Source organism: Lycorma delicatula, chromosome 2 (genome assembly GCF_047948215.1).
Source record: "Lycorma delicatula isolate Av1 chromosome 2, ASM4794821v1, whole genome shotgun sequence".
In the NCBI taxonomy this organism is placed as follows: Eukaryota; Metazoa; Arthropoda; class Insecta; order Hemiptera; family Fulgoridae; genus Lycorma; species Lycorma delicatula.
Window position 1 is genome coordinate 157,383,708 of NC_134456.1, and position 24,801 is coordinate 157,408,508.

General features: G+C 28.9%; 1 protein-coding gene across 5 annotated transcripts in view; it reads right to left on the reverse strand.

Moving 5' to 3' along the window:
* The window catches only part of LUBEL (Linear Ubiquitin E3 ligase), a 220,522-nt gene that overhangs the window by 7,787 nt on the left and 187,934 nt on the right, over positions 1-24,801 (reverse strand). For 4 of the 5 annotated variants that reach the window (XM_075356534.1, XM_075356537.1, XM_075356532.1 and 1 more), the window contains one exon: positions 13,924-14,092. In XM_075356534.1, coding sequence (XP_075212649.1) covers positions 13,924-14,092 — 169 coding nt within the window. Of the gene's footprint in view, positions 1-13,923; positions 14,093-15,156; positions 15,326-24,801 lie in introns of all 5 variants that reach the window. The other variant, XM_075356533.1, reaches the window with a different exon arrangement.

Genomic DNA, 24,801 nt, shown 5'->3' on the forward strand with positions numbered 1-24,801 from the left:
AAAATTTAAAAGTGAATCTAACCTACTAAAAAGAAGCACCTCCAAAAAAATATGATTTACAGTGCAGATTCTAAACACAATAAAACAAAGCGTTGATCTAAAAGCATGTCTAAAAGCGGTCTAGTTCACAATGTACTGATAGTTGATCTCTAAAAAACATTTGGCAAGGAAAATTTTTTATGAGAGATTATTTCAATTTATGATGGTTTAAATAGGTTAGTTTAATGCATGATATGGGTAAAATTGAAATGAAAATATAATATGGTCAGATAAGTAGGATGGCAAAATAAAAACAAGGTAGTTGCTAAATACTTCTTACTGTACCTCATAATTATCTAGTAACAAATATTAAAATTTTTACTAAAAGATTGCACATATGACCAATAATATGCAAGTACTATAGAGAAGAAAATACAACAGATTATTTTTTCTTTGCAATATTATCACCAATTTTATTTGCCTAGGTTTGAAAAAGTATGTAATACGGAATGCTTGATGTTACAGACTTTAAATCTTAATCAACATGCCTTTTTTATCACCTTTTATATTCCAGAAAGTTAATGCGAATAAACAGTCCCTTTCCCTGTTCCAAAGAGTTTATATAATCTTATTTAAGTATAGAAATTTAATGATGATCATTTTACAACTTTTTCAGCCACAAAAAATGCATTCAGTCCTACAGCGAGACATTGAAAAAAATTTTTTAATTAACAGGATCAACAATAAAATTTTAATTTTAACTGAGTTATTATTTTTATAAAATTAAACAAATAAAATAAAATAATTGTTTTCTAAATTATAAACTTTTGACAAAAAAACTTTAATTTGCAATGTCAGATATTTTGCTATTAATCTTTTTACTTTTAAATGATATTGATTTATCAATGTAATTAAAAATGATTAAAAAATAAAAATTTAATTAATTAATTAAAAGTGATAAAAGTGAATAAAAATTTTTAATTAATAATAAAAATACAAATTTAAGATTAAAATAATCCTATTTGTTTTACATAATATTTTTCTCATTTTATGACATTTATTTCAGTAGTACTTGATCAACATCAAAATGCATATAACATTGTAAAAAAAATAAATAAATAGAAATTGATGTTATATTCAGACATATAAACATCATATTCACTTTCTCATTTGAAAATAATATTTTCAACCTTAATTAATATCAGTGTGTTAGTAAGCATCTAAATGACCAATTATCAGCTAAAACATCTGAAATTATAAAATGTGGGATGGCAAAATTACAAAAATATCAGGTTTAGAAACTTTAAATCACTTTCTAAAAAATACAATGGTGTATGAGTGAGTGAGAGAGAGAGAGAGAGAGAGAGAGAGAGTGTGTGTGTGTGTGTGTGTGTGTGTGTGTGTGCATACCTTCATGGCAGAATTATGTATATAAAATGTTACAAGATACAATTAAAAATTTTATAATTACAAAATACTACTACTACAGGCTACCATAGACTATAGATTATGTTATGCAGACATTTAATAACAATATTAATAATTTATTTATTTGGAAATCAATTGATTTTCAAAAATGATACATTACACTAAATAAAATATTACGATTAATATAAGAATATTATTAATATAAGGATATTAGAATATTAGGATTAATATTTTATCAACTTTAGTAATGATAATAGTGTGTTATTAATTGTACTACAAAACATGTCTAAAAGCTGTTGCACATTACACTGCACTATTTTTGTGACATTTAATTAGATTTATTTACAGATTCATTTAAGTGAGACCTGAAAAAAAATAAAATAAAGTAATTATTATGCAAGAATGATTGTGCATTTAAATAATTAGTGTCATCAGTTGGTACTTAATTATTGAATAACATATTACATGTTGCCATATATTTGGTGTTAAAGTACATTTAAACACGCAACTTCATTATACATAAGTATCTGAAGCATAATGTGAGGCGAGGCAAGCCTCTGGTGAGTTGCAAATAATAACATATTAAGATCAAGCAATAATAAAAAGACAAATGGTTTTTAAATATCATTACACATTAATAATATAACATTTTAAAATTCAAACATAAAAGTAAACAAACTAATGAATTATTTAAACCATAAAGTTTAAGGATCATTTTAGAGAAAATACTGCTGACGGTTGTAAAGGAGTTTTTATCACAAATTATGTTTCATAAGAAAATTTGATTTTCAACATCACTAAACTTGTTTAAGGATTTCAAGGTATTTTTCAGTTTATTGAAATTTACCTTTCATTTAGGCTATGATAAAGTTTAAAGTCTTTGATTTTTAACAGATAAACATATTTGTTTATAGTTAATTCATTTTTTAATGAAATCTGAACTTTAAACAAGTAAATAAAAACTTAACAAATGAAAGTATGAAAGATTTCTTATTATGATGAAACATTCAGGACATAAATTTTCTTTACTAAATTACATGTTTTTGGAGGAAAAAATCAGTAATCAATATTATTTGGTGTAATTTGTCATAAACGAAGAATATCTATTTACATTGTCTTTTCCATGTTACTCTATGGTTAGCTTGAAAGAATTTTATAATTTTTTAATGGGTTTTTATTCTTGACAGTCTGGATGCTTTGTATGATATATGTTCAGCATAAATTTAATAGTAATCACAGTTAATATTTTTTTCCTATATAATGTAAAGAATTGTTTATTTATTTCATGTATGATGTATTTTTTACACAATCGATACATTTGGATGAAGTTACTGAGAGAAACCAAAGATGTTGAATAAACAGAAATACAAAGAGAAAAAACTATAAGAAAATATTCCCTGACATGGTCTATATTTATTATTATTACTATTAAATGGTCTATAAGTACATATTATTATTACATAATAATAAGAATAAAAGATTATTTATTTATTAGAATAAGAAATTAAATTTGATTAAATACAGATCCTAAGGAACTGAACAATTAAGAAGTCTCTTTGTATAGTGGGTAAAATATAAGTAAAGGTATTTCACTTGATAGTGAAAAAAAAAACTGTGAATTAATAAACTTCATTCACAAAAAATAAAATCCAACACTACAAGTGCATACCATTTTTACTTTCCTGGTAAAATATAGTTCTAAAGCTATGCTGCTAGAAGGAAAGTATGGTAATCAGTCAAGAAATGGGATATGGGTTTTTTGTATTTCTCAACATTTCTTCAGCCAGGAACCCCAATAAACAAAAAAAGAGGGAGTAATGTTCATATGTATGTGAGATACTGTGTTTGAAGCTTAATAACTTTTGACTGGATAAACTGATTTGATGAATATCATATTGTGCGTATGGGGCAATTTGTTGTTGGTAAAAGTTTGGGGTCAATATCTCCAGGGGGTGGGGTAGACAGTTTCTTTGGGGTCAATTTTCTTAAAATTTAATAATGATGATGGCTGTTCAATAATACAAGCTGACAACAAAGTTGATATACTTTCATGGCACTGGTTATTTATTTTTCCCAATTTAATTAAAATTTTTTTATTAGGATTGTTCAAAGTAAATATGGATTATTTTTTTAGCAACATTTACCTTTAATTAAAAAAACAGAAATAATTTTTGATAATTTTTTAAACTATTTTATTATTTAAGTTATATATTTATATTCATTTCTACTAATTTCTCTATACTTATTTAACAATGATTATTGTTTAACATTCAAATGCAAATTTAATTTAAAATTTTTATAAAATATTATGTACATCTTATTTGTCAGTTAACTTTAATAAATATTTAGGAAACTCATTTTTTTCTACATATAAAGAGTGATGAATTAAATTGAAAACAGCTAAAAAGACTATTTAGTGTTAGTAATATTTATTAATTTGGGGAGAAACAATCCTGAAAGTCTGATATTACAAAGTACATAAGAGAAATAATAAATAAAAAGAAAAAAGATACTTATAGTACAAGAGATTTGAATTCAGAACTATAAAAAAGGAATGAGATAACTGAAAATAATGTCAAGTGTATATCAAGAATCAAACTGGTGTCCCTTTGTACAACAGCAACATATTTACACATTTTATCTACAGAAGCTAACCATACAAAAAATTTGTGACCTCATCATTTGACCCTGATCTTAAAGAAATAAATTTTTAATTATTTAATGTTATAAAAAACAACTTTCAAATTACTTGAACATTATTACAAGATCTGTTCAAGAAATATTGTTTGAATTGCTCGGGTCCAGTTGGTTCCAGTCAAATCCGCTTGGCGTCACCATGTTCGTACAGATCAGCTGATTACAATCCAGTTATTTGATTGCAAATATTATTATTGGTTGCTTAGCTATGCGGTTGTTTGTGAAGTGTGTTTTTTCGTTTGGCAGATTTCAGAATGAGTGACTTGAACGAGCAAAGAATTGCTGTGAAATTTTGAGTTAAACTTGGAAAATCTGCAAGTGAAACTTTTGATATGCTCAAGATGGCTTACGGCGACGTTGCTATAAAGCGTGCGACATGTTTTAAGTGGCATGGATGTTTAAAGATGGTCGTCAGTTGATTGAAGATGATGAGCGTCCTGGACATCCTTCCATGCCAACTGACGACTCACACGTAGACAAAATCAACACCCTGGTTCAGGCAAATCGACGTCTGACCATCAGAGAGCTTGTTGAAGAGTGTGAGATATCAGTTGGATCATGTTATGAGATTTTGACTGAAAAATTGAAGCTGCACCACTGGTTTTTTCATCACGACAACGCTCCAGCCCATTCAACCCTCAGAACTCGTGAGTTTTTGGCCAAACAGTCGATCACTGTTCTCACTCCACCCACCCTACTCACCTGACCTCCCTCCTTGTGACTTCTTGTTGTTCCTCAAACTCAAAAGACCTTTGAAAGGAAGAAGATTTGAGACGATTCCCAAGACTGAGGCAACAGCGACGAAGGAACTGAAGAACATCACAAAACAAGCATTCCAGGACTGTTTCCAAAAGTGGAAACACCATTGGGGTAAGTGTGTGCGTCGGGGAGGAGTGTACTTTGAAGGGGACCCAGATAAGTAACTTCTAAATAAAGTACATTTTGTTTTATGACGTTAGTCTACGTATTTTTTTAAGAGAACTCGTATTATGAAAGACTGTTTGGAGCAATGGGCTCTATAGAAAAAGATGACAAATTTTCTCAAAAAGGCTCTTTGGAAGAAAAATTTCCATATAATTTGAAAGCAAGTATTCTTTTAATCATTAATTTTTAAAAACATTACATGTCATTATCTTCTGAGATGCTGTTTGACAAAATAAATTTACATATAATACTGAAAAAATAATTCATAATTTATACATATAATGAAAAAAAATTATACTGGAAGTTGAAAATCATGGCTCCAATTTTAAGTATACAAATTATTCATTTTAAAATAAAACATGCTCATATTTGTCTATAACATTACTGAGGTTGGTGTTCAAATGCAGTTGGTTCAATGACTGAATTTTTTTGATAATTCTTAAACTTCTTACACTTCAGAGTAGACATATGTTAAATTCTTCTAAAATTTCATCTCATAAAATATTTTTTAGTTATGTCATTATTAAATTTTACTTCATAATGGAAACTTTTCTGAAACCTATCTCAAGTATTCTGTGCTCCTAAGATACTTCAATTTCAAAAAATGTCACAGTAATTAATTATATAAACAGAATTATAATATATTTATACATAACCAAGGAACAAAGTTACATTAAAAATTATTAATAGCAGCTTATTTTATATGGAAAAAAAAAACATGAAGAAACTGCAATGAAGTACAATTAGTTTAGAAACAAAACCTTATCCTAATCTTGTGTTATTTATTGAACTCCAGCTTTCAAAGTTCAAAGATAAAATAGCTATTTAAAATAATTACATAGGGACTAGGACCAATTCTATAGGGAACTGACTTCTAGATTAATTTTCTTGGGTTTAAAGCTTGTCAAGGGTCTGGTTTTTTTATCATCTATTATTTTATCCAGGTTACACTCTTCAAATTAAAATATAACTTTATTAATTTATGCACATCGGTTAAAAAAAGACAGATGTCCAATTAAGTTTTTTTACAAGACATAAGATTGGAGTGAATGAAGAATTACTTAAGAGTCCAATAACTTAGAGTCCAGAATCTTCCAGATGAAAGGCAGAGATAATGCCACTTGGTACATTTATGGTTATATTAGTTACATTTATATGGTTTAGAAACTGGGACTCAAATCATCGCAGAACAACAAACTAATTAAAACCAGCATAATAGATTTGTTATTATAATAAAAAAATAATTTAAATGAAGATCACGTGTAATTGTAAATGTAACTTAAAAAGATCATGTGTAATTTGAGATCATGTAAATTGTAAATGTGTAAGGATGCTATATCTGGTAAATTAGTGCTGGTATGTCATGTAGATGGTAAAATTTAAATAAAAAGGATTATCATTCTGTACAAGAAGTAAAGAATGCAGTTAAATTAAATTGTTTAGTTTGTTTTACTGAAAGTTTGGGTGCAACTTTGTATTGAATAAACCATAATCAAAATATAGTAATAAGATAAATAAATTGATATTATCAGACCACAATATTCATCAATGTAACAATAAGTACAACATACTTTTCTAACTTCAAGGTAGACTGATTGACATGGACGTTAAATCCGTAAGATAAACTATAAAGAAATGAACAATCAGACTTAATTAGTGTAAAGACTTTAAGAAAGCATAAAATAGCCTACAGGATATTTAAACATTTCTAAAGGTGAGTAGTGGCATGTCACTAAAGAAAATCTGCAACTACTGTTTAAAATTAGCTGTTAGGAAGCATATATACATATGGACATAGTAGTTTTAAAGATAATTGAGGTAATAAAAATTGATATTGATATCTTAGATTCATAAGCAAAGAAGGTAATTAAAGAAGAGAAAAAAGTAAGAAATTATAATATGAAAAATAAAATCAAATTAGGAATTTTAAATAAGATGATTATTAAGTCACTTTGGTTTTCTGTAAGGCATTTTTTATGTTAAGAGAATAAGTCAACCTAATTATTAATTTTACATCTGAAACACATATAAAAAGTAATAAGATATTAATGTAAGTTATCTACAACTTTATTTGTAAATCTAATTTCAGTTCTTCCTGGTTATGTTGGAGACAAATTATGTCCCTAATTTTTGTGGAAATTTTTCTCATTAAAAAATTTTTGCAAAGTTCCATGACTAAAATGAAGAATTATCAACTTCTGGTTGGTTAGCACAAATTAAATATTTTATCAATGAAAAGACCCGATTGGAGAATCACACCTAACTCGTGATGCACATTGAGTGAATATCAGCAATAACAAATTGGTATGACAAATAACAAATTAACAAAGAAATAGTAAAAGATATGATGCAAGAAAATAATGACAGGTATAAATGAATTACCATCAGTCAGGTTATCTGAAGTGTATGAACAATCCCCAAATTAGATACTTTTTTTGTCTTCAGTCACTTGACTGGTTTGATGCAGCTCTCCAAGATTCCCTATCTAGTGCTAGTCGTTTCATTTCAGTATACCCTTTACATCTTACATCCCTAACAATTTGTTTTACATATTCCAAACGTGGCCTGCCTACACAATTTTTTCCTTCTACCTGTCCTTCCAATATTAAAGTGACTATTCCAGGATGCCTTAATATGTGGCCTATAAGTCTGTCTCTTCTTTTAACTATATTTTTCCAAATGCTTCTTCCTTCATTCTTCATCAATTTGCTGCAGCACCTCTTCATTTGTCAATTTATCTACCCATCTACTTTTTAACATTCTCCTACAGCACCACATTTCAAAACCTTCTAATCTTTTCTTCTCCAGTACTCCGATCATCCAAGTTTCAATTCTATGTACAGCTACACTCCAAACATATACTTTCAAAAATGCTTTCCTGATGTTTAAATTAATTTTTGATGTAAGCAAATTATATTTCTGACTGAAAGCTCATTTCGCCTCTACTTTTATATCACTACTGCTTCGTCCATCTTTAGTAATTCCCCAAATAACAAAATCCTTCTACCTCCATAGTCTTTTCTCGTCCTATTTTTATATACAGTGGTCCATTCTTCTTTATTTCTACTACATATCATTACTTTCATTTTGTTATTGTTTATTTTCATGTGGTAATTCTTGTGTAGGATTTCATCCATGCCATTCACCATTTCTTCTAAATCTTTTTTATTCTCAGCTAGAATTTTTATATCATCAGCAAATCATAGCATCTTTATATTTTCTTTATATTGTTCTACTATTTCTATACTTGAACCCTAAATTTTCTAATATGCTGAACAATTTATTCCAGTCTATGTTATCAAATGCCTTTTGTAAGTCTATAAATACCATGTATGCTGGTTTGTTTTACTTTAATCTTCCTCCTACTATTAATGTGAGTGTTAAAATTTCTTCCCTTGTCCCTTTACTCTTCCTGAAACCAAATTGGTCTTATCCTAACACTTCTTCCACTCTCCTCTCAATTCTTCTGTACAGAATTCTAGTAAAAATTTTTGATGTATGAATAGTTAAGCTAATTGTTCTGTATTCTTCACATTTATCTGCTCCTGCTTTCTTTGGTATCATGACAATAACAATCTTTTTGAAGTCTGATGGATCTTCCCCTTTTTTGTAAATATTACACACCAATTTGTATAATCTATGTATTGCTCCCTCATCTGAACTATGTAGTAATTATGGAGGTATCCTGTCTATCCCAGGAGCCATTCTCCCATTCAAATCCTTTAATGCTTTATTAAATTCAGATCTCAATATTGTATCTCCCTTTTCATCCTCTGATTTTCTCTATAACACCAGTTTCTAATTAATTTCCTCTGTGTAACTCTTCAATATATTCTACCCACCTTTCAACCTTTTCTTTCATATTATAAATTGGTGTACTATCTTTATTTAACGTATTATTAGATTTTATCTTATGTACCACAAGATTCTTCTTAACTTTCTTGTATGCTCAGTCTATTTTACCAATGATCATTTCTCTTTTCACTTTCGAACACTATTCTTTAATCCACTCTTCTTTCACTAATTTGCACTTTCTGTTTATAGTATTTCTTAGTTGTCAATAGGTCCTTTTACCTTCTTCATCATTAGCATTCTTATACTTTCTACGATCATCCATCAGCTGCAATATATCCTCTGATAGGTTTGTCCTGCAAGGTTTTCTACCAGTTTTTGTTGTTCCACCTAAGTTCACTTATGTTGATTTAAGAATTTCATTTTTAACACTGTCCCATTCTTCTTCTATATATCCTTCTACCTTATCTTCTTTACTCAGACCTCTTGCGATATCCTCAAAAATCTTGTTTATATCCTCTTCCTCAAGCTTCTCTAAATTTCACCGATTCAACTGGCACCTTTTCTTCAGGTTTTCAAACCCAATCTATATTTCATAATCACTAAATTATGGTCACTATCGATGTCTGCTCCTGGATATGTTTTGGAATCGACAAATTAATTTCAAAATTTTGCTTAATCATGATATAATCTATCTGATACCTTGCAGTATCACCCGACTTTTTCCATGTGTGTATTCTTCTTTTATTATTTTTTAAACTGGGTGTTGGCAGTTACTAAGTTATACTTCATGCAAAACTTGATAAGTTGGGGTCCCCTCTTTAATTTTTTTTGCTCAGCTTGTACTCACAATATTTCCTTCCTTGCCTTTTCCGATGCTTGCATTCCAATCTCCAACTATTATTAAATTTTCATCCCCTTTTATGTGTTTAATTGTCTCGTCAATTTCTTCATATACACACTCTACCTCATCATCATCACGGACACTTGTAGGCATATAGATAACAATTGTTGTCAGCTTTATCCTGATTACAATGATTCTATTGCAATGCTTTTTGAAATACTCTACTCTCTTCCTTATCTTCTAGTTCATTATGAAACCTACTCCTGCATGCCCTTTATTTGACACTGAGTTAATTTTTCTACAATCTCTTGACCAAAAGTCATTTTCCTTTTCCCACCAAACCTTGCTAATTCCTACTACATCTACGTTTTACCTACCAATTTCCCTCTTTAAATTTTCTAACCTACTAACCTTTTTTAAACTTCTAACATTCCACAATCTGACTTGTAGAATGTTACGTTTTAATTTTCTGGTAACCCCTTCCTCAGCAGTCTCCGCCTGGAGATTCGAATGGGTAACTAGTTTACCTCCGGAATATTTTACCAAGGAAGGTGGCTCCATCTTTGTTATATGAAAATGCAGAGAGTTACATTTTCTTGGAAAAAACAGCTGTAGTTTTCCATTGCTTTCAGCTGCACAGTACTGAGAAGACTGAGTGATGTTGATATGGCCATTTAAGTCTTCCTAGCCTATGCCCTTAGTAGCTACTGAAGGAGCTGTTGCCCTCTTTTCAGGAATCATTCCTTAGTCTGGCTCTCAACAGATACCACTCCGATATGGTTGCACCTTCTGTCCAGCTACTCTATATCACTGAGCACTCAAGGCCCCTCACCATCGGCAAGGTCTCATGATTCATAGAAAGGTAATGACATACTATTCTCATTTTTGTCAATTTCATTATTTTTTTTATTCTGATTTAGTTTCAAACAAATTTTAGGCCAAATAATTAATTAAAACCATTCATAATTTCATTTAACTCATTCTTGGCTTTTGCCCAAAGAACAGTGTCAGCAAATTTTAACATCCTTATTTCTTCTCCTGGATAATTATTTCACTCTCAAATTATCTTTCAATTCCTGTTCTACTTCCTCTATATACAATTTGAAAAACAACTGGCATATACTACATCCTTTTCTTACTTCTTTTGAATCGCATACTAACTTTCTTCATCTTCAACTATTATAACTGTGATCTCGTTCTTATGTAGATCATAATTTTTTTTTTCTTTGATGATATCGCCACTTAGTTTTTGCATGGGATAAGAAAATGGAATTTTGTAGCATATGAAAAATGCCGTCAGACTGGGATTTGAACCCGGGATCTCTGGATGAAAGGCTGAGATGCTACCACTTGTGCCATGGAGACTGGCATTTTTTCAACATCTAAATCAAATTTTTCTTAAACTTTTTTACTGTTCCAATTATCAAACCTCTTTTTCAGATGAGAAAATGCCATGCAGTCAACTTTATTCCTCCTAATTTTTACCTCTAAAAAGCAATTTTGGTTTTTTATCTCTTTATTTTTAACCAATTTTTCAGTAAAAAATTGCTCATGTTGTACATTAATTCAAATTTTAATTTTACATCATTCTCTTTTAGTCTGCCTACATTCCATCTCTTTATTCTTAATTTTTCAACTGCTCTTCATCATTATTAAATTGAAGTCAGAATTAACATCTGCTTCTGGGTATGTTTTGCAGTCCGTAACTTGGTTATGAAATCTCTGCCTAAGCAATATATGATACATCTGATATCTTACCATATGTTCTAGTCCATTCATGTGTTTATTTTATTTTTATGATTTTTAAAATGGTGTTTACAATCAGTAACTAATACTTCAGCAAAATTCTAAAATCCTATATCTCATCAGTCTACTATTATGGCATTAGAGTTTTATATTACTACCAAATTATCATTTCCTTTTACATATTTGATACCTTTATGTATCTTTTCTACCTCTTTGTTTTTTACTAAGGAGGATGGACTGTAAATTTACACGAGTATTGTATACTAATCTATCCTGACTACAATAATAGTAATAACATATGTTTGGTCTGAAATTTTTATTCATTTTCATTTCTAAATATATTTTTCCACTTTTGATTTTGTATTAATTATCCTGTAACTACGAGACCAAAAATCTTGTTCAACTCTCCATTTTACTCCCTTAATAGTAATATCTTACTTCAACCCATACATTTGTTGTTTTACATTGCCAATCCTACCACTTTTATTTAAACTTCAAACATTCCTCCCTACCATCATGTTGTAGAATTTATATTTATATTTTATATTTTCTGGACACCTCTTAAGTAATCCCCACAAAGAGATCTGACTGAGGAATTATTTTATCTTGTGAATAGTTCTCCCATGAAGAATCCATATACTGTTTTAAAAGAAAAGAATGAAGAAACACATACACTGTAATTTTCCACTGATGGAAAATTACTGTGGTCACACAGTACTCAAAGTCTGAAATAGGTAAACTTCAAATTGTCCTCAAGCAGTATATGTTAGTTGACATTCTACAATTATTAATTGGTTGTTGTCACCTTTCAAGAATCACTTCTTTGTCTGGCCTCTCTGCAGATACCCATACATTATGGCAGCATTTTTTTTAAATTGTCATTGTTTTCTAAGAACCTTTTGTCTCACGGAACAAGTTTTATATAATATTCATAAAATTCTACCACTTAGGAGTTCAGCAGTGTATTTCAACTTCTCATTCTCAAACCACTTCTAGATGTGAAGGAAGATGATATGGAAAGGCAGTTTGGTAAGGGGGATTGAAAATGTTCACATATGAAGTACAGTTTTGAAGAGTGTATATCATAGCGGTCTGGATGCTGTTTAAATGTAGGTGGTGTTTAAATGAGAACATTTCCTAAGATCATGAACTGAAATCAATTGTTCTAAATAATATCTCACAATTCTAAAAGTATTTCACAACATAATAACCTGTGATTGTTGTTTACAATATATAAATTCATTGAAAATATATCTCTTTGTTCCCAGTATCTGAACAATTTGCATTTGGTTTAATTTCTTACCTTCAATAAAATTAATGAATTTAAAAAAAATTAGATGATCTTACTGATATTAATGTAAGAAATCAATGTTTCATCATCATTCATGGTATGGGAAAAAAATTTCCCTTCTTCTTGCTGCATTCTAATAAAGCATATATGGTTGTCATCTTTTGATTTTTTGTGCACATCAGACAATATATTAAACCCACCTTGCACACAGTTTATGACTTTTTAGTAAAATTATGTTCCTCATGCTCTATGGAACATTAGGAAATTCCAGCAAAAATGTTAATTGAAAAGCATCTTTTTTCTGAAACTTTTGCAATCAGTTGTTCAACAGTCAGTCATCCAAACACTAATCTTCTACTCTTCTCTTCAACAAGAAGCTTTCAGCGGTTTTTGTTAATCTCAAGTCACCACTCATTCAGATTTCCTACTCTGATTACAGAGTAATACTGACTACTGACTGTTGGTGATTACAAAATCATTATCATTATCCCAGATGTAACATTTCATTGAAGTACTATGACATTTTATTCCCTACTCTACGTTTACAAAAAACATGACATAAATAGATCTTTAGCATTCTAATATACTCGTATAGTTTAATTCAGAAAATTATATGATAAACAAAACAAAAATAAAATTTCCTTATTTATATCATGAAATTAGCCCAAACAATTTTGAAAGAATTTGTAAGCTTTTAACAATTACCACTGATTCCTTTGTAGATACAATCGAATAAAAATGAGCAAATTACTTGATAAGAGGGACAAAAAGGAGATAAAAGGCAATGCAATGGGGTTAGTGAATTTCGGCTCAACAAGTGATGTATAGAATAATGAATAATTGATAAGAGTAAGAAAAAAAGAGTTTCAGTGTAATGACAGCGCATGCATTTTGATTAATACATAAGTTTTACACTCAAGAATGCATTTAAAAATCTTTTATCTAGTCTTAAATTATTAGTAAGCATTCTTCAGTCAGAAAAAATTTTTAGTTTACAAAATTCTTTGGATTAGGATTTTTGACACTACTAAGACTTTTTTTGTACTATAATTATCCTGACAAAATTGTAATGGCTTATATATCAAAAGACTTTTAATATTCTTAAAATCCATTTATTTACTGAATTTTATATGGTAAAGAAAATAATTATAACTAATTAATCTAACCATTTGTCTCTTTTAATTATTGATCAATCCCTACAGTATTAGACAAGCAGACATACCTTGGCACAGAGCTTGAGGTATTCCTCATCCGTATGATTGCTTGCTCTGACTGGAAGAGGCTTGCCTCGCCTGCGAAGCTCCTGTTGAGCCTCAGTCAGATCAAGAATCTCAACTGGATCCAATTTGTGTTCACCAATCAACTTCACCAAAAACTCTATGTAATGAGTCCTATGCAAACAAACCATCAGTTTCTAATATAATTCTATGACTATAAGTAAAATAACGTTAAAAATAATTAAAACTAATGACTCCACTCATTTCTTCTGTAATTTTGTCTCTGTAAGGAATTTTTCATAAAAATATAAGAAAATATTTCATTCTTTCTAATATGTATGGTCTCAAAAAAACTTTTTTTTTGTGTACACAATAGAACCTTCATAGGTATGAATATTCATTTATAATTAAGAATGTATCATATAAATAAAGTGTGAAAGAAAATTTAAGGGTATGATTTTGGAAATGAAGATAGCAAAACAGGTAAATGGAATTAAACTTCAATAAGAAGAACCAGTAAAAAATGAACTTTAACATTGATTGATCATGCAATATTTGTAGATTTTCAATATCTAGTGCAGCTTATTTGTTTCAGGGCCTGCACATAACTCCATCCCTAGTTGTGCAGTAATTAGATTTCAGTGGATCAGACGCTGATTTGTGTAGTTAAAAACCAATGAAAAATAGAATAATGATGGTGACAGTACTGAGAAGCCATGGGCTTATTATAACCAGAACAGTTTATCATAAACTTGTTAATTTAAGGTACCTTACTCCTGCAAGTAAAGGTAGCATTTTAACCATCTGCAATATTCTGACAAAGATCAATTTAAAAAAAAAAAGATGGATTTCATGAAACGACTTTATAAACAAAGTAAAGAAATAATGGTACACACACTAATTAGAAAATTGATAATATTACGTTTATGACTTCAATATTAATATGTAAATTAAAAAATAAACTATATATTCCTATTTGTGCTTATTTACTCATAAAATTTCAAATGATTTTATGTATCTTTTAATATCAGAGAAAGGTATTTCTCTATTTTCTATGTATTTTAGCTTGAGTACATATTTATCAATACTGATTATCTTTGTGTTTTTTTATCCACGATTGAAATAATTAGGGTAAAACTGTTAAAAGAATAAATAACAAAGATATTCTTTAATCTAAATAATCCCTTTAGAGAGACAGTTTAACAGAGATGAGTGAAAACCATTATTCAATCAAATACCTCAGCTAATTGATTCTGATAATGAAGAAGAGGAGTTCCATAAGGGTTAGGTGGAAGAGGTTTTCCTGCACGTCTGACCACTGTTTCGAGGTCATCTGCAGTTAAAAATCCAATCGTTTCAATATTGTTCCTTCGTATTTCTCGACATAAGTACTCAATGTAGTGTCGTCTGTAATTTTTAAAAATTACACAAAAGCAAACATACCTTAATCATTTTCTACAGATTTTATTACTCTTGTCAAGAACAGATGAAAAGTAAATACATATAGAATTAAAAGACTGGTAACTTTAAACATCTTTTATTAACTACCTTTGTAAAAATCTAACTACTTAGTAAATGTCATAACTACATTATAAGAAATGATTTTTTCATTAATTTATTAAACAATTAAATAATTTTGTTATTAAAAACATTCATTTTATAAACATACAAAATTAATCAATTAAATATTAGAGCTAAATTATTTCTGCTTTCCACAAACACATCAGTATGTGTTTTAACTAAGTATTATTTTAAAACTAGACAAAAAATACACAAATTCATTATTCTAATTTGTTTAAATTTATCATAAGCTAACAAAATACCATTGCTTAAACTAATTATTTTAACATTATCCTCTGAAAAAGGCTGTGGTATCAAATATATGTAAAAAGGAACTTTTTGTAAGAATAAACTGTCAGGGATCTGGGAATGGAAAAAGACATATTGATCATTCAGTCATGTAAATGCCAGTTTGGTACACACATAAAAGTTCAATCAAAGTTTTCTGAGAATGATTTTTATTATCCATGATTCAAAGTGCTTGTAGAAATGGCATGATATTATCTGCTGTGGATAGTAACTCTTATTATATGAGTAGTATTAGAAAAGTTTCCTCTCTTAATGAAACTGTTTCTTAAAAATACTGTATTATAAAATATATTTTACAATGAAAAAGTTTTTCAGAATTAAGAAATTAAACCTACATAAATCAGGATTTCCAGCAATAATTAAATAAACAGTTTAATTACCTATATATTATTTCTATTAGTTTTAACTTCAATATTTAATTAAGTTTATTATCTAACAACTCTTTAACAATAATTGAAAAATAATCAAATTTACTAATTTTTTAAACTTAAAAATCTAGATTACTATGAACTCAAAGTTACGCATAATTTATCAGCCGCAAAATATTTGAAGGATTTTTATGGCTGATTATAATCTATTTTGTAATTAACTGTACTTTTAAAATCTCTTTAGCTTTTAAAAAATAAACTAAAATAAATTGTACTCACAGCTTCAGAGCTTAGAATGCTAATTTTATGTGTGGAAAGGTTACCATTGAAAAAAGGAGACAGGGTTAATTAATAATATTTCTGGGTTTTTTAGTTTGCAAATTTAAGGTCAAAGACCAAAAGCCTTCTTATAATTTACATAATAGCAGCAGTATAAGTTTCTTAAGCATTATAGTGTGTGATAAGTTTCAGAAACAGTGAACCTCCCTTTTTAAGTATCTACAGGAATTTTCAATGATAACAACCGAAGTATAATTTTTCTGAATGAACACTGCTTATCTGAGAATAAAAAAGTCTAGGTTTTTAAAATTATGCTGTGGCTAGTGCTAAGGAAAATATTTAAGTGGAGGTTGGGGCATTTAAAGAAGAAAAAAACGATTGAAATTAATATGGTATAAATATATTTTTGTTATGATGAATTTGTATGTAATTAAAAAAGTTTTGCTTTTGATAAATCTTAAATTAATTGTTATACTCTATAGATCTTCAGGTAAATTTAGTTTTTTCTTCCTTTAAAAGAATTTGTAGTCTTTTTACAACAAGAAATTAAATTTTCTATCTGCATTGATGTTAATACACATTTTAGCAAAAGTGGTGAAAATGAAGAAACAGCATTTTAGAGATGTACAACCTGTATTATTTTATTGTTTAAAATTGACAGCGTTTAAAACATCAAACCAAACCAAATTAAATGAAATTAATATTTTCAAAACTCATGCCATAATGTTTTCTTCAAATAGACAGATAGTTTACATGAGGTTGGTTGTTTAATGTGTTATGGATTGATAGTGACTGTCATTGTTGGTTTTCTGTACATTTTGAGGGGTTAGTTGGTTTTGACTGTGAGATCAATAGAATTCATTTGTTTATTGAATTCATATTCAGTCAAAGAATTTATTTATATTTTTTATTTGATGAAATTATTCACCACAGAAGCTTAGAAGCTTGTATGTGGGAGTATGGAAATTGACTTTTGTAGTGTATGAAAAATGCCATACCTGACCAGAATTCGAACCTGGGCCCCCAGATGAAAGGCCAAAATGCTACCACTCTGCCACAGAGATCAGCTAAATGTAATGTATCTTGCTAATGTATGTTAGCAGTTGTTCATATCACCTTTTGTTTTGGTATAGTAACATGGTGTCACCAGCAAACTATGCCAGTATATTATTTGTTAGCATGTTGTACATATTATAGAAATATTTCTTGTAAGATATTGAAAATAGAGGGCCCAAAAAGGCGATCATGTTATGAGTAATATTTTTTTGGGATTAATTTTGTTTTCTAATAATTTTTTTTTATGTTTCTTTATTTCTAAGATGTGCTATTTTAGTAATTTTTTGTGTAAGAGTTCGATTTTAGAAATGGAGTATGTTTCTGTAACTGAGATGTTATTGCTTAGGCTTAGGATGTTTATTGCTTAGGCATGAAACACAGTTTCATGCATGCAGGGCCATCTATCGGCTATTTATGAAGCCACTGCAGTTGTTATGATTCAGTAGCTGTTTACCTGTTGGTGAATGCAGATTGTAATGTCCGCGACAATCACTTCTCCAGCCAGTTGTGAAGTACGTGCTGTGATTTGATTTTTGTGTACAAAAGGATCTTCAACTGCTAAAATTCATCGGGTATTGTGCCTAGTGTGTGGAGGACCTACAGTAATGAGTGAAGGAAAGGTTAGACAATGGTATAAAGACTTTAAAAATGGCTACACAAATGTGCATGATGAAGAGCGGAGTAGCAGGCACAGTATTAAGACTGAAAAAAATCATTGAACAAGTGAATCAAAAACTGTGATGTAATTGGCGATTGATGATTGTGCTCTGGCTGATGAATTTCCGCATGTTAGATGCACCTCTATCTACATGACTGTCACAGAAAAGCTTGGATATCACAAATTGTGTGCAAGGTGGGTACCAAAAATGCTCACCAACCAACACAAAGGGCAAAGAATGTGCAGTGGATGAACGTTTTTGGACTGCTATTAACAAGATGGAGATGATTTGTTTTCCCCCATTGCTATGGGTGACAAAACGTGGATATTCAACACCAACACAGAATCGAAACGACAGTCAGTGCAGTGGCACCATTCAAGTTCACCAAAACCAAAAAAGTTTAAGCAATCTCCGTACTTGATTTGAAAAATGTTGGCTACTGTTTTTTTGGGACAAAAAGGGCGTCATTTTGGTTGATTTCATGGAACGTGGATTAACAATTACAGCTGATGTATACTGTGAAACACTCACCAAACTGAGATGTACAATCTAAAATCAATGATGAAGGAAACTCTCGTCCAGTGTAATCCTCCTTCACAACTATATGCGTCCTCACACTGCTGCTTTAATTAAGAAGATTCAAGGTTTTTATTGGGAACTTTCTGATACCCTCCATATAGTCCCAACATTATACCTAGTGACTACTTCCTCTTCTTGCATTTGAAAAAGTGGCTTGGTGGACAACGGTTTGAAAATGACAAGGAATTCAAGACTGCCATTGTCAACTGGTTCAATTTCCAGGTGGCGAACTTCTATGCAGAATGGTTAAAGAAACTGGTGCAGCATTACAAAATGTGCTTAGAACTGAATGGCAATTATGTGGAAAAGTGAAGTAGATATGTAGTAAGCTAAAACTCAAGTAAAAACCTTTTCTCACGAGTTAATTTTTTTTAATGACCAAACGCCCTTACTTTATGAATATGCCTTGTAGAAATGTTGGGCTGTTGTGTTTTCTGTCTTGTATACCATTTCAAACTCTATCTGGCTTGCTCTTCAAAATGCTTCTTCCATGTTTTCAAATAGGAATAATTTAAGTTAAAACAAACAAATGTTTAAGAAATATCCAAGTATCCTCCCATAATGCTATTTTTATACTGGGATGGAATGCCAATACTTTAATCAATTAATTAAAAACTGACTAAAAAAACAATGATGAATGAAAATGCAAAACAGGGTTTAAGATTACCGTTTTTAAATTTTCTGATAGAAGATTAGAGGTACGTTAGTATAATGATGAACTTGAGTAAATGATTTTGATAATATTATCACATATTTTTTTTTAAATGAACTTGTCTCCCTCATATAGAAACAATAATCTATAATTTAAAAAAAATTATAATGTGTTAAAGGTAGAAAAAGATGTCTACACGAACCAATTTAACTGTATTGCAAACAAATCGAAAGGGAAATATGATATAATTAATAATTAAAAACCCACTTATTTTAAAAAACCGAACAGTTAAACAACCCAACTATAATTAAAAAACCCAACAATTCTTTTATATATACGTTCAAGCACTTTCAGAATAAAATTCCATCAGGAACTTAAAAAATGTATGTTATAATTATAACTAAAATTTCTTTATGTAATGTAATATAATATAACAGTGGTCGTCAAATGTTTAAAATTATTTCAACTTATCATCTTGTCATGAATGTCTCCACTGTTATGGTAAAATGTAATGAAAGTGGTATGGTCAACTCACTCTATAGTTATTATTTAGTACTTACTTATACAATATATATTATCAAATCTTGTTTGTTTGCTTATTAATTTATGATTGTTAAAATATATATGGTACTTTTCTAAATTATTGGTACTGTGTATATTTTTTGAAAAATTGAGTAGTCAATAAAATTTTCTGGGTTTAATAACAACCATAAAATTTTTATGGTTGTTATTTATAATATGTTTGGCAAAATTAGATTTTTCTATTTGATCTTTGTTTATACAATTCATTTGTTCTTGTATTGTAACAGAGAATGGACCGACTGGCCTTGCCAATGTATTTTAATTCGGAGTCTGCGCATTCTAAACTAAACAAGATTATGGGCCCTGCCCATAATAAAATTAATTTTATTACTGTTTTTTATTTTTTTAGATGGATGTATATTATTTATATTATTTATATGTTTTATTATTTGTTACATATGCAGTTTTTATACCAAATAATTTAAATATTTTGTTGAAATTGCTATAATTTATATTATTTCGATTTTAGTTTATTATTTCATTATTTTTATTAGTTAATTTTATGTTATCCTTTATGTAAATTTTGTATTTTATTCTATTAGGTAATTTATTTATTAAATTTTTATTATATCCGTTATTTACGACGATGTATTTGATATTATTTATTTCATTTTTTAATTTCATATCATCATATTTTAAGGCTCTATATATCAAGGTGTTAAAAGCAGCCATTTTTTGGTTATAAGGATGAAAAAAATTTGTAAAGCATTATTGTATTTTACTTGGTAGGCTTCCTTAAAATGTCAGTATTTAATTTGTTATTTTTATAATTTTTATATCTAAAAAATCTATACTATTATTATTTAATGAATTTATTTAATTTAATATTTTATTTAGGATTGTTAGTTATAAATAATTAAAATTTCATCAACGTATCTTGAATACAGTAAAATTTGATATTTTTTAATAATGTTGTGTAAATTATTGTTTTCTAAGTCATTTATAAATATATTGGCCAATATTGCTGGAAGTGGAGAACCCATGGTGAGACCTTTTTGTTTTATATAATACTTATTATTAAATTCGAAATAATTACATTTGATGCATAAATTTAATAAGTTTATGTTTCATGTATTATATTATCTATTTTTAAATCTGTTGATGCATTTTTAATTATATGTATGGTTTTTTCAGTATTGATGTTAGTATACATATCCTCTATGTCCAAAGTTAATAGTTTTGTTATATTGTTTATATCTATTTTATTAATTATATCTATTAATTCATACCCATTCTTTAAAATATATTTTATCGAATTTAAAATGTTCTTCAAGATTTTTTTACTTAATAAATAAGTGGGGGAATTAATGTAGTTTATTAAATAAGGTTTCATTGGCATATCTATTTTATGTATTTTAGATAAAGCTCTTAAAGTAGGGGCTTTTGCATTGGTTAATTTAAAATTTTGTTTGATATAATCATCCTTTAAAATGTGTTTACTATTTTTAATGTTGTGAATGATATCTTTTTTAAATTTACATGTAGGTTCTTTGATTTCTTTAAATTTATTGGTTTTTTCAATCATTACATCGTTATCAATAACCAGTGTGTTCATTTTATCGGATTTGGCTATAAAGGCATTATTTTCTTTTAATTTCTTATTTATTTTATTATATATGTGATAATTATATATATCTGATAAAATTATTGGGAATATGCTACCCTACCAGAAATGAAAGCAACATGCAGTACAATATGACAGTATGCCAAATAGAAAGTAAACTAAATGAATTTTATACAAATTCATCATTAACATTACATATTCTTCTGTAAACTTGGAGTCCATCTAGGCATATTAACATTTAAAAAATACAAGATGTCTATGATAAGTTTCTGCAAAATAAATATACAATTTTTCAGGGAAAATAGTTTTTATTTCTCAATGTTCCTTTAAGGTCTATACACTTAGTTCAACAATGCTCAAGTTTCGATCCCATACTTACAGTATGATTTAACAAAGTCTTCAAAATAGCCAGGTGTTTGGCAATAACTTCATTTTATATAAATCTATTTACAGCAAACCACTTATTCATATTTAGAAACTAATAATATTCTATGTGCTAAGTGAGGTGAGTAGGAGGGATGCAGAAGTATTTTGTGATAAAATTTGATCAATTTATCTGTTATCGAAAAGTGAGTTGTGCAAGGTTCTTGTAAGTTGTGTAAGAACTTTCTTTTTCACCAAGACTATGCAGAAAAAGAACCTTTTTTTTCATTAAATGCCATTTTTTCTTTATTTCCTTATTTAGACAATCCAACAAAGATGTATAGTACTGCCCAGTTATCGTTTTACCCTGTCCCAGAAAGAAGACTAAGCCACCAAAAGACAGTCATTTTCATCTTTCCTGCAGATGAAATATTTTTCGCCTTCCTTGGAGTTCCCTGACTGCAACACTAACTTGACTGTTGCTTGGTTTCAGCTCGGTAATGATATATTCAGGTTTTACCAAATATTACGAAACGGTACAAAAATGTCTTTTGATTATGTTGAAACAGCATCAAACTATGTGTAGAATGTTTACCATTCAAGCTTTTGATTGATTGTGAGCAAATGCAGTACCCATCTTGTGGACAATTTTCGCATTGTAAATATTCATGTAAAATACGATTCACTTATTCACTGGAGATACCTTTGTCTTAGTAATCTTAGACATTTCAACCTTCTACCTTTATCACCATGTATTTTTTCAAATTCTCTGCAGTTGTAATCTCAATAGATCGTCTGAAACTTCCAACATTTCTTGGGCTCATATAAACACTCTGAAGATAATCAAACCATTTGTAATCTGTTCTAATTGATTCTGTTGTAGGTGCTTCATCAGTGTTTGATCATCACATGAAATTCTGCCTTTTGTTCACTTTTCATAAATCACAATACTTGATCGACTCTACTGCCAAGAACATAATTATGAATGTATTTGCCTGTAACTTAAGGTGTTAAAAATAAATAAACTTGGAGGTCTTAAAAATTTTAAGAAAACTAGTTTCAGTTTCAGTAAGTCTGATGGAGGCACTAAAGTACTGGAAATTAATATAACAGATGTAAATTAAAATGAAAACTGGAATACATTCAGTTTTGGTATCATATGCTTTTAATTTTGGCGATGATGTAACTGTTATTAGCAAAACAAGCAAAAAATACATCTTGATGAGCTTCAGCTCAGAAAAAAGGAAGAAATGGAAATTGACGAAAGAGAAGAAGGTGATGATGATTATGACATATTTCTATACCTGACAGTGAAAGCATTGAAAGTAATATTTTTACCAGTATTTAAGCTCAAGGAGATGTTGATGGATAAATTGCATTACAGGCTTAAGAAATCATACAAGTATGAATTGTTGAGTCTACCTTGGATTTAGAGTTAGTAAGAAGATTTCACTGTAAAAATATAACAGAGATAATTTTGTAATTAAAGAATGCAATTCCTTTTAATTTAGTTCCCATTATCAAATAAATTATTAAGTAGAAATGAACTATTGACCAATGTTTGCAAAGAGTATTCTAACTTTTAATTAAGACTACAATTGTATGTTACTGAGAGCATGCCAATAAAGCAAGAATACGTAAACAAACAAAATGTAAATCATTGAAATAAAGTAAATTTGAAAATAAACAAAAACTGTTGCAAGGTGTTTGAAATACAGGCTGGTAACTGAAAGAATCAAGAAGGAGGTTGGAATGACAGACCTCAATGAGCAAAAGTAGATATAAAAAAATTAAGATGATGGGGGCTGGCTGTATACTGATAATGAGTAATGATAAAAAGGAAAACAATTTCTGAATAAGGTGGTAAGCAGAAGAGTTAGTGACAAGCCAGAGTTCTTATGAAGAACATGTAGTTGTGGAGATTCAGAGAAGTGGAATTGGATATAATAAGGAAACTGGCTGTGAAAGAAGATGGATAGAGGAAATAAACTAGTGACTCCATGCTCCGATGGGCATTATTGGAAGAAAATAGAAGGAAATTCTTTGTAATTATGGATTACTTAAGATACTGAATTCTTAATGGAATAATTTAATAATACCCAGTTTGAATAACTTAAATCATGTAGAATGATAAATCTGTACTCACTATATTATTCATCATTCATTAATAAAATGGTATTATAATTTCCAATAAAAAGAGGATAAGTCTACAATCTTGTAAGTGTTGTTTTTAAAACCAAATAATAAAGCAATTATATATGATAAAAAAACAAGTCAAGATAAGTGATGAAAAATTAAATGGCTTAGTGTTCTTGTTGTAACTCTAGTGGCTATAGATAAATTGCAAGTAAATTACAACTTCCTATCTTTTTCATAAAAATTACTTCTTTTACATAAAAAAATTAATTTTGCAGAATTCCATGGGGATAGTGCAAAAATGAGAGAATTCAAAACTGTTACTGAGAGGAAAATATAAAACAGAATAAATTATATAATTCTGGTTTTTAATGTCAATTAAAGACTAACTTACAGAATTAGTTTTAATACAATTGTTTAGGTACAGTGGACCAATACTGGCAATAAACTAGTACGTCAAATGACTGATGAAGCAATAGAGGAAAAAATTGAAGAAAGTAGGCATGGAATCGCTGATAATGAAGTTAAATAAGATATTGAAACAACTTCTTTAGTCTAAGGAATGCTTTATAGAACAGAAACAGTTAAATGGTTTGAAGAACACATTAGAAAAATGTCAACCTTAATTAGTGTTACAACTTAATTCATTCAAAACTCCTACTTTACAAAGCAAACTGACAACAAAAATATAGTTTCTACTTGCACAACTAAAGTTTAAAAACAAGGAAACTGATAAATTTTTTTAACAAATTAATTAAAATATCTTATGTTAACTA